We start from the raw sequence: 12,275 nt of genomic DNA, 5'->3' as shown, positions 1-12,275 counted from the left end.
CCTTTGGCGGAGATACAGAAAATTTATTTTTCCTTTTAAATGCATATACCGAAAGTTGCTTTAGATTTACATGACTAGTGAAAACTTGATTAAAAAAGGTAGTCAATGATACTTTGCACCCAATACAACTTGGTCATCTAATAGGTTTCCATCGAATCTTTCACTTATAAAACCATCAACCGTTGATGTTTATAGCTGTCAACTATTTCAAGAAAAGTTGCAATGTATCGTTGTGTACTTGTGTTGGTTCTCAACCTATACAAAAACGATCTTTGATCAAAATTTGCAGCACAATTTCAAAACAGAACTTTCGTGCTTGTTCCCGGGTTTATTTTAAATTATTCGATTAAAGATCTATACACCAAATTACTATAACTTGAAAGTGTGATTATTACATAATTCAAAAGGATTATATATCTAGAGAATTAAAATATGTTACATAAATAAAATTTACCAAATTGCTAGAAATTGACCAAGACCTAACGATGGTCAATGGTCGACGGCGTTCCCATCGGGATATATTGCCAGAAGACACTTGTCACAAACTAATAAGAAATGTGGTCTCCATCGTGACCTGTATTGAATAATTAACCACGACCAAACCCTATATATATAGAGAGAGGTATTTATATAATAATATGTTTCGTGTAGTTGGGTGTTACTCTTTAGTCTTTATGTCTAAGGTAAAAAAATAAAAAAAGAAGTTACAGATTACAATCTATAATTGTTAATAAGTAACTAGTGGGATTTCCCGCGTAATGCGAACGTAACTTGGTCGGTATCGGTTTGTTCCGGTGTCGGCACTCGTGATAGCAATTAGCAACCGAAATAGAAGACCTGAAGAATAAAGTCGTGATATGATCAAAAAGATATCAACACGTGTTTTACGTTGATCAAATACCATAAAAACGAATATTAGAGGTGTTGCCTACAGCATTATGCGGTACCCAATTAAACAATTTGTATAATTTATTGAAAAACTTAAGATTTAATGTATCCGGTAACAAAATATTTAAGCTTTGTGTAAGTTTTCTTTTACCAAAAAATTACCTAATGAAGTTATTATTAAATAATAATAAATACATAGAATTGGTGTCTTAAGGGGTGTTTGGGATTGCTAATTTTACCCTCCTTAAAAGTCATAAATTGTTTGGCAAAGTTGAAAATTGTGAGAGGAATAAGTCATAAGCTACATTTTTGTAACTTATGACAATAAGTTATAAGGGATTGAAATAAAGAATCCCAAACACCCCCCTTGAATGAGCTTGTGTCATCCGCCCATCCTCACACGCTTAATGGAGCATTCTCGGATCCTAGGGACCATAGCATGCCCGGTTTATGATTATGAAACATTCATGTAATCATATCACTCATCAGACGAGTAGTCGCAACTTCCGACCAATGGGATGCAAGAAGTGGTGCATACGTTTCTTGTCTATACATTTAATTGACCGTTGAGTTACTCTTGAAAAATATGCAGGAGTGACTAGAAACTTAGGTATGTAAGAACGTTTTCAAGTTGATACTTAAACATTTTGCCCTTCACGTTAGTCTTTCTTATGCTCGGTAGCTACATAAAAAACGTGCTCGAACATGTTGAGAACTTTGATACTTCCTAGCATTTCTTTAACGACACATGTGTGTATGAAGGTAGGAAAACTGCTTGCCATAATAGAGTAATAGATGTAAACAACTAAATCGAACTTCAATAACACAATAATTTAATAATTGTTTTACGAGTAAGGATGTAAGTTGTATAAATGTATACATTTAAAGTTATTCAATTTTCTGCGGTAATTCAACTCATAATGTATGAATATATATTATGATATTGGCAAAATTTACAAAAGGAAAAATAAAAAAAAAAAACAATAGTTTTTCGTCGATTTAATAATTTATTTTGACTGCAATGTAAATGCACCCAAAAATGTATGACCTTCAAAGTGCGGTTGACTCGTACAATTCCCCGTCAACATAGTGACAATAGCATGTGACTTGTCTTTGATAAATGCTTATTTATTCATTTAGTTGAACGGCATCTTTGATGATAAATGATAATATATTAATATTGACTTCATCTTAAATTGGCATGGACGTGGTGAAGAGATAGCCATATATGTATTACGTATTAGGTGACCTCTCTATACTAATTTATGTTGCTACTTGGCGTGTCATTTTACAAAACTAGTTAGGTGTCCGTACGACACAATCGGAAATAATACTTAAAATTGTTGGAGAGCCGAGTCTAGCCGAGCCAAGGCTATGAGGTTAACTCGACTTAAGTTCAGAGCTCGACTTAAGTTCGTCTTGATTATTTTGATATTTATATAATTTAAGTACTTTTAATTATATTTTTGTAAAATATAAAGAAGAAACAAAAAGTTGAGTAATGTTTGAATAAACATGAGGGGTCAAAATTGTAAGTATTCCTTAAATTTTGAATTGTAACAAGTTTGTTTATGTTTTTTTTTATTTAAAAGATAAGAGGAAAGTTACCGTACAAACTAAAAAACTGTATTAAACATGCGAATCAAATAGTGTAATTATATATACAAGTAGTGTTATTATGCAAAGTAGTTGTTGTATACATTGTTTGTGTATGTTGTGTAATTACGCTACTTGTATATATAATTACATTATTTGATTCGCACATTTAGCATGTTAATTTAATTTGTATTTGATCAAAACCCAAAAGATAAAGAGCTATATACGTAACTATATGAAAACATGAGATTGTAAATATTTATCTTTTAAGAAACTTGTATATTCGAATATATATCCATGCATTAATGACTTGTATATTTTAAACCGTCACGTGACCCCTTTTTATACGTAATTATACAAGTTTCTTTCTTGCCAATGATATCCATAGAGTTTGATGTTCGACGATGATGACAACACAGGTTGTGGTGACTACGGTGTTCCATTCATCCACCGTGGTCCGTGGTGGTGGTGGTGGTGGTTTTGATAACTCAAACCTAGGTTTAGGATGAAGAAGGGTGGTAATGGTGGCTTAAGATTATCTGTTATTTTTATTTTTTAGTTATTAAAGGTATTCATGTAAAAGGACAAAACTATCTTTGATTTAACTATGGAAACTAATGGAGTTAGCAATTTAGATGCAATTGACAAAAGGTGGAAAACCTTGATGGCCCAGTTGCAGAAAAGAAACTTATTGGACGAAAATTGCCTGATTAACCAAATCTGAAGGATGATTTTGACACTTTACTTTATATAGTATTAAAATAGGTAAACATGAATTCATGAAAGGATCAAAATTGTAACTATTTCTTAAATTAATAAAATGTATTTTATGCATTTATTTATGTAAAAGTTTAAAATAAGTGTCTTAATTTGTCTTTGTCTTATATTTATTATATATATAGTATAGATATATAAGTTATTTATTATTAGATTATTTAAAGCATTAATACAAAAAAGTACTATACCCTTTGTAGTTTAAGAAAACTCACTCAATCAAGTTTTGTTGTATTAAAATATTTACACTTGTATACAAGGAATGAACTAGAAAAGTAGCATCAAGATGGGTATAACAAATCCATGTAACAAGTCAAAAGAATAGCTATATTGATGAAATTTTGAACCACTAATTTGTTAATCCATGATTGAATTAGGATTTAGGAGTGTATGATAAATGTTTCAAAATTCAATATAAAGTTCAACAATTAAACACTTAAAATTCTGAATTGAAACAAGCACTTCATCATAAAATAATCTTGATTCATCATTTGCATGCTTTAGGATAATTTCAAAGAAATAAGAGCATAAAACAACTTAGATTATTATCGGTCAACTGCATTAAGTTGGTCCAAACGACTAAAGAATTAGCATAAAACTATATATCGAACATTTTAAGATTTATAATCTCGTTTATTCAAGAAACACATACCCTTTTTCCAAAAAACGCACACCATCATGTCATACCATACGAGCCATATCATATGGGTCATATGAGGCTATACGACCTGCATATCTTTTGCAATCACAAACGTGTCACATTTGCCACACAATATCGGCCATATAAAGCAAATTGTTACATCGTACAAACCATATGGCTTCTAACATAACACACCGCTGTCATGTCAGCCAGTGAAACGTTTAATATGACACACTATAATATTGTGCAACAAAAGGTGAAATGTTTCTTAACAGGATCAAAGTTCTTTCTAGACTAAAACCAATCATTTAACACAAATAGCATCATTTACATCTTCCTCCTGACATCAACAAATACATTATCAACTCAAAACTTTGGTTCCTACTTTACTCATATACACACCTTTAAGTTGCATATATACATAAGTACACTACAACATCTTTATGCAGTCGTCGCCACACGCGCAGACAATCTACTAATCTCATCCTTAGACACACGCGGATCCACCTCACGAAGATTATTAATAAACGAAACCGCATCATCCCTATGATGAAACTTACAATACCAATCAACAACCGAGTTATAAGTACTCGCATTCGGTTTGCACCCTTGTTTAATCATGTACTTTATCACATCAATCGCTTCCTTAAACAACTCATCAGCAGCATAACTAGCAACAAACGTGTTATATGTGATCACATCGGGCACAACACCAGATTTCCTCATGTCGTTCAATACCCGTGACGCTTCTTTCATTTTCCCATTCCTGCAGTACCCGTAAATCACAGTATTATAAGATATAACATCGGGTTTGATTCCTTTCGATACAATATCCCTCAAGATTTCTTCAGATTTTGGGAAATCTGAAGACCGACTGTACATGTACATTAATGAGTTGTATGTCGTTAAATTGGGCGAAAATCCACTTTCTTTCATGTATGAAATGATCTCGTTCGCTTCCATTGACATCTGTCTTCTTCCATATATCGACACCATTGCGTTTAACGTGTTAATGTCGAGTGAGAAACCTCTGTCTTTCATTTCGAGAAACGCGCGTTCGGTTTCTTCTAGAAGGTCGGTTTTGCTGTTGACTAAAACCAAAGTTTTTAACAAAAGAACGTGCGGTTCGATCTCGTACGAGTATATCTTCTCACCAAGAACGCGCACTTTTTTGATTTGTTTCCCGTTTGCGTACACATGAAGTAACGAGCTATAACTACATTCGTTAGGCTTACACCCCTCGTTTATCATTTCTTCTAGAATCTTCTCGGATTGTTCCCAAAGACCTCCACGAGCTAACGCTGCTAAAACCGCATTGTAAGTTGAAAGATCGGGACTAATTTTAGCCTCCAACATGTTTTTATAAACATTCATTGCTTGATCTAACGACCCACATCGACTGTAAGCACTAATTAACGTATTAAACGTCTCTCTCTCGGGTATAAACCCGGCCCGTTTCATTTCCTTAAACACCGACGAAACTTCATTATCCATTCCATTTTGACCGAAAACCGCCAAAAGCGTATTCCACGTTACAATATCGGGATCACATCCACACTTTTGAATATCCTCAACAACTTTCATCATCTCCAGAAACCGACCCCGGTTTCCATGCATCTTTATAAGCGCGTTAAACGTACAAATATTCGGTTTACAACCTGAACTAATCATTTCATCAAAAACCCGCATGGCAGCATCGTCTTTCCCTGCCTTTTCAAACCCCGAAAACAGCGTCGTGTACGTAAAAATATCCGGTTTTATCCCCTTTTCCAACATTTTACCTTTTAACTCCATCGCTTCGTTAAACAGCCCGTCTTTAGCATAACACGAAATCAACGAATTATAAGTCACAACACTCGGGGAAAACCCGTTACCCTCCATCTCCTTCAAAACATCCATCGCTTCATTCGGCTTACGTGACTTCGCATAAACATCCAATAATGTATTATAAGTAACATAATCAGGAACAAATCCTGCTAACTTCATCTCTTCAAATATCCTATTAGCTTCTTCATACAACGACCCGCGTCTACAACAGCTAATCAAAGTATTATAAGTATACGAATCCGGCACCACCCCCGACTTCTTCATACCATCAAAAACCGACTCGATCTTACTCCACGGCATACCCATTTTCCCATAAACATTAAGTATCACATTATAAGTAATCTTAGTAGGCTGACACCCTTCTTCCTCCATCTCCTTAAACACCGAAACCGCCTCACGAAACCGTCCGTTACCAGCATACGCACTAATCAACGACGTATAAGCATAAACATCAACCGAAAACCCGTCTTTCTTCAACCCACGAAACAACGAAGACGCAACCGAAACCCGCCCGTCCTTACCAAGCATCGAAACCATCACCGCCACAACCGACCCGCGTAACAGTTTACCCGAATCCTTATAATGCTGCTTAACGCAATTAAACACATTTAAAGCTAATTCAACTTTCTTGTAATGCCCTAGTCCTTGGATTAAGCCTAATATGTCTAAAGATAACGACTTTGTATCGAATTCGGAGTCTTTTTCATGAAACTCGACAAGGGTTGTTAAGTAATTATCAATTTGGGTGGAATTGAAGGTTTTGGAAATTAGGGTTTCAAGAATTAGCTGACCTTTTGGGGATAAATGTGAAGACCATGGTTTACCTTTGTTTGGGTCGTCGTGTTTGCCGATTCTGCGTTTTGGGGTGATCGGGGAAATGGGTTTTGCGTGGGTTGAATTGGGTTGCAGGAAATTGGTTAAATTGGCGGTGGTTGGTGGCGGTGGTTGGTGGTGATTGGGTGGTTTATGGTTTTGTGGGTCTTGGGCGAAGAAGGGTTTTGAGAGTGGTGGGTTTGGGAGGAGAAGAGGGAGGACTAGTTTGTCTGCCATGAAGGGTGGTGGTGGAATGAAACTCACCGGAATTTGATGGACGGTGGCCGGAGATGGTCGCCGGTGGGGGTTTGTATGGATATTTTTTGAACAGGGAAACTTGTATAGATAAGAGAAGCAGTGACGAGGTAGTGGACTAGTGGTGAATTTGGTTTGTATATAGCGGCTCGACGTTTGGGCTCGTGTCACATCGATAAAAACTTGAATAAAATCAACTATAAAAAGTCGATTTGAAACATTTTGAGCGGATTTTGATCATTTTCGTAACCAAACCAAAATCGAACCAGGCTTGGCTCGTTGGCTCGATCTTAAGCTCGTTTAACTTCAAAATCATGCTAGAGCCTAGCTGTGACATTTGCGACAAAACCAGATACACCTCAGTACGTATTTACCAATTAAGCGAATAAACGCTTATTACGTAACGAACGAACGTTTAACCGAACGGGTCTGGTTATGACCTAGATATCTCGAGGGGGGGCATCTATAAGTGACATGCTGATGTGGTCTACAATATATATATTATTATATAAATATTCTCTACACTTTTAAGTCATTTTGAGTCAAGTTTTTATTGAATATTATTATTATTTGGTTCGTATGTGAGTTTAATGGTTTCTAGAGATTATAAACTAAAATAGAACACTTTTACTAAATTTAAGATCGACGAATGAAGGGTCGAGCATATGTTACATATTATTAATTAATATTATTATAATGTATTAACTATTATATACAATATTTAGATTAAAAGAAAAGAAGAAAATAAACTCTACCTTAAGTATGTTAATAAATATAATAATAATAATTGTGAGATGCTAAAATGGGGTTTTTGTCTTGTGTCAGAAGAGAGCCGCAGGTATATTGTCAACATATTAGGATGAGGGGTGTGGGGGGCGCGAGTGGGGGCTCCAGCCAATAATATTGTGACGTGTGGCAGAGAGAGAAACTTGATAAGATGGGTGTTGGTTGTGGTGCTCGCGCCCCGGGCCCTGGTGTGGAGGGGCGCGAGAGGGGGCGCGAGCGGTTTTTTTTTATTTTTTTATAAATGTATTAAAAAAACGTATTATTAAAAAAACTTATAAATTATTTAAAAAAACACACATTAATTAAAAAAACACATTAGTATCTAAAAAAAAATTAAAGTACTAAAAAAAACATTATTCTTATTCTTCGGCTTGGTCTTCTTCGATCAACCTCTTCCGGATACGTTCCTTTTGTTTTTCCATCAGCATTTGGTCGACCGGATTTAGGTTACTGAAGTCTCTTGTAAGGAAGTCCAAATCTCTCATTCTTTTTTTTTCCTTTTTGTCATTAGAGACCACCTCCATGGTTTTGTTGAATTTATTGAGGGATTCAACAAGATCGGTGATGTTTACGGCTTCCCCCTCAGCCGGTTTTTTCCCCCTGGCGTCCCTTCCCAATGGCCGCCTCCTCGGCGGTGAAGACGTTTCCTCCCCCGCAACGTTTAGGTCGAATCCAACCCGGCGGAAGTGCTGTACGCTCCAGACGAACTAGTTTTAGTCCGTTTCGGCCCTACTTCCGCATCAAGGTCCGGCGCCACCAGCTCAACCCACTTAGAACACCTTCTCAACCTCTCCCACACCTTTACATCGTCCCACGTCTTCACCGTCCCATACCTCCGCAGGCACTCCTGCTTCCACTCTTCGACAGTGAAATTATAAACCGCCAAATCGTCACTGCCACTTGGTCTCATACGACCGGCGTTCCTGTTGAACAGATTAGTAAACAAGCCGACAAATTTTCTGATTTCGGTCCACCGACCCGAAATCATATCGGCGTTCCGCTCTGTACTCCCAACGAGCGAATAGAACGTCTCCCTAACCTTTGTCCAAAAGACCTTGCTCTTTTGGTAGTCCGCTGCAAAATGCATAAATAAATTTGTAAGTCATTTAACTTTTTTATTTAACTTTTTTATTAAAAATCATTTTTAAAAACGTTAAAACAATTACCGCAACGCCGATCCTCATAAATGACTATCCAAGCCCGACACAGGGCTTCCTTCTCATCCGATGACCACGGAGTGGTTTTCCGTTTCGTCCTTCCAGTCGAAGCCGAACCCGACCCGTCCGTTGCAACTTGTTTTTTCCGGTGGACGCGTCTTCTTTGTCCCGCAGCTTCACCTTCTGGTTCTTGTGTCTCCGGAACAACAAAGTTAGGAGACGGTTGTATGTTGGATGGTTGAAAGCCGGATGATTGTTGCGACCCCGAATAAAACATCGGTTGGTCCGGTGCCGACCATAAATCGTCGTAACTGTAATCTGAATCTAGGTTTGGGTACCAATTTCCAGCCATGTTTTAATAAAAAAAGGTTTTGAAGATGGGGTGATTTTGGGTTTTTTTGAGGTTGTGGTAAGTATTTTATGTGATTTTGGGTGTGGTATGTGATATTGGGTTGATATTGGTTTATATAGAGAAATTTTTTTTTTTTAATAAACTTAAAGAGCCAACGGCTCTATTTATTAAAGCCCCAACGGCTATGCACGCATTCCCAAGCCACTTTACGCCCATTTTCAGCCGTGACTGGCCTTGCCCCTGCCTTGGTCTGCGTGCTCGCGCCCCTCTCGCGCCCCTCTCGCGCCTCGGTGGTGTGGTGCTCGCGCCCCGGGGCGCGAGCGGAAGGCCTCACGCGCCCTTTCTCGCGCTCCACACCCCTCAGCCTTATTTTCTTTTAGTGGGAGGAGTCGGCCCATGAAGCTTTGGAACCCTACAGGCCCACTGTTAACATGATTATTCTCTTTTGAGTGAAAGCCGCCACATCGTTACAGCCACAAACTAACTGAGGGATAAGTATTATCATATATATATATATATATATATATATATATATAACTCCTTTTAAAAATAAAACTTAAAAACTTCTAAAAAATAAAAAAAAAATTTGAAGTTTTTTTTTTTTTCCATTATTCTTATATGTTGTTATTGGTTCAAAAAAAAAAAAAACTCTTGTTAGTACAGTACGCATGTGTAATAGCGTGTATTGCATATATGCAAAAGTGTTTGTATTGCATAGAATACAACACTATTACATATATTTGATACACACTATTGTATATATACAATATAAAACTAATACACACATCGAATACACATTAGTACGTATGTGTAATACAACATTAACGCACATGTGCACCACATCGACTTTTATTTTATTATTATTATTTTCATATAATACAACACTACTACACATATACAATACACAAATATTTAATATAAGCAATAAAACACTATTAAACTCAAAAATACATTGTAATACACATGTGTAATACAACGGTATCGCAAAGTAATATGTATGCGCATCACAACGGTTTTTTTTATTATTTTTTATTTTTTTCGAGTGAAATATAAGAAAATATAAGAATAATGGCTAAAATAGAATTTTGAAAATATTTTTTTTATTTTTAATTAAAAATAATTCTTTAGGAGTTTTTAAGTTTTCTCTTGATTCTCTCCTTATATATATATATATATATATATATATCTTTGGTGGATTTAGACATCGGGGAGAGCCACGACAGCCACAAGTTAAACAAGCGAAAAAGTGGACAGCCGCAAGGTGGTTATTATTATTCAAGCAGAGAGCGTTTTGGGTTCAACACCTACTAATCCAAACATTCTTATTATTCGGTTTGAATTTATTGTTTTCGTCATGAATTCATTATTTGAACTTATTTTCTTTTGTTCTTGAGTATGGTTGTTGGCTAAACCATAGACCACCAAGGTTTATGATGAACTTTTGTTGAGATTGGATTTAGTTTGGACTTTGCTTTTGTTATGGTTTATGATTAAGTAAGAAGTTTCTTGTTATTTATTCGATGCATATGTGTGCTTAGGATTGTTTGGTGAATTTTATTGTTTCACAGTTTCCTTAGTGATTGTTTCATATAATAGGATTCTGTTAGGTCATCTACTGTGTGTTTTTGACTAGTTTATGGTTGATTTGCAATAAAACCATAGGAACAATATTAATAAATTAAATAGACCTAAGTGTGCTGCTAATCTAAATAGCTGTAAGGCGATAGATTATATGATAAGTCTTGGTTGTTTAAGATTGCTATATTTAGTTATTCGTAAGGAGTCCGTCTAGGTATGATTTTTCAGCCTTGTTTATCTAGTCGAGTGAATACTTTAAACTACATTTGATTTCCGCGCTGTAAGGTAGGATTTCTTATAGAGGTACTTGTCATAAAATAAATTAACGACCGTAAGGAAGTCTAATATTAGAACACGTGTTTTTAAGAACTTAATAGAAATCCATAGGTGTCTTTTTGAGAAGGATCAGGGGTCCTGTTCGGGTTTTTTTTAAGTGGCTATTTTAAGATTCCAGTTCCATAACATCGCATTTTCCAACTATTTGATAATTGATACATTAGGGATTCTACCCTAGGTGGTTGCTTGTCATCATTTGAATTAAGTCTAGGTTTGAGTCATCTTTAAGTCTTAGTAATTAGTTTAATATTAGTTTTTAGCAAACCCCCCCATAATAATAAATAAATAGTCGTGTCTGTAGTTAAGTATAAATTTAGCTAGTTAACGTAATTTAAAGAGTCATGTGGGTTCGATATCCGGACTTACTTATTTGTATAGAGTCGATTGGTTCACTTGCCGGTTAGTAGTTTTAGTAAAGTTAATAGTTCAGAATTATTACTTAGTGTCTAGATTAGCGCTTATTTAGTTAATAAATTAATAACTACTTTTAGCACATCACATACGTTTAATATAAGCAACATATTAATATTATGGTTTTAGTACGATAGCAAACCAGTTAAACGAAAACATACTCGTTTAACTACCCGCTTTGAACTTAAACGCAAAAGAGAGTTACAAAACAAGCATTGTATCGTCCGTTAAGCCGAAAAAGATTTACAAAACACTTAATGGGAATGTTTTAAGCGATCCGTGAAAATATTTTCAGTTTTTACAAACAAATAGTATGTTTTTATAAATTTACACAAAAATGGCCGAAAAACACTCGTTTTCGCACTATTTGTCATACCCGATATATTTTCCGCGCAAAAAACCAAACCCGAAATAAATTTAGGCCCGGGATTTAACATGCGGGCATGCAAAAATAAATTTATGGGCCAAAATTTGGGCCCAAAATAGGGCCCAACATTTCCGGGCGCAATTGAAGACTTACCACCCCTATTAAGCTTTCTAATTATTTAAACACTAAAATAGATATTTTAAATCATATTTTCTTGCACATTCCAGAGAATAACTCCTGCCCTTTCTGGCACAACCAAAACCTTAGGTAAATTCACTTATTTTGTTCATTATATGCATGTTTTGATCATGGTATTTGCATAAATATTGAACCTTGATTATCAAAAATCATTTATAACCATGAAAAAATCCTAAAAATGATCCAAAAATATGTTTTGATCATACACATGGTTAGGAACCTAGTTTGATAGTTTTTTTTGGTCATAAACACGGATTATAGGGTTTAAACGGCGTTTTAACGGTTCAAAAGTTCGGT

At 35.6% G+C, this 12,275-nt stretch overlaps 1 protein-coding gene across 1 annotated transcript; it reads right to left on the bottom strand.

Moving 5' to 3' along the window:
- Positions 1–4,339: 4,339 nt before the first annotated feature.
- On the bottom strand, positions 4,340–6,775 carry LOC143630947 (uncharacterized). Its single transcript, XM_077099824.1, has one exon. The coding sequence runs from the start codon at positions 6,773–6,775 to the stop codon at positions 4,340–4,342; it is 2,436 nt and encodes an 811-aa protein (XP_076955939.1).
- Positions 6,776–12,275: the final 5,500 nt, after the last annotated feature.

The sequence above is a fragment of the Bidens hawaiensis genome, unplaced genomic scaffold (genome assembly GCF_021521415.1).
Source record: "Bidens hawaiensis isolate Kalapana, Puna unplaced genomic scaffold, B.hawaiensis_p1.1 tig00005851_1, whole genome shotgun sequence".
In the NCBI taxonomy this organism is placed as follows: domain Eukaryota; kingdom Viridiplantae; phylum Streptophyta; class Magnoliopsida; order Asterales; family Asteraceae; genus Bidens; species Bidens hawaiensis.
Note: the sequence above shows the minus strand (reverse complement) of the source record. Positions and strands in the feature narration are given on the sequence as shown.

Excerpts from the sequence above, each read along its gene's own strand:
- LOC143630947 (XM_077099824.1), bottom strand. The coding sequence starts at position 6,775 with ATGGCAGACAAACTAGTCCTCCCTCTTCTCCTCCCAAACCCACCACTC.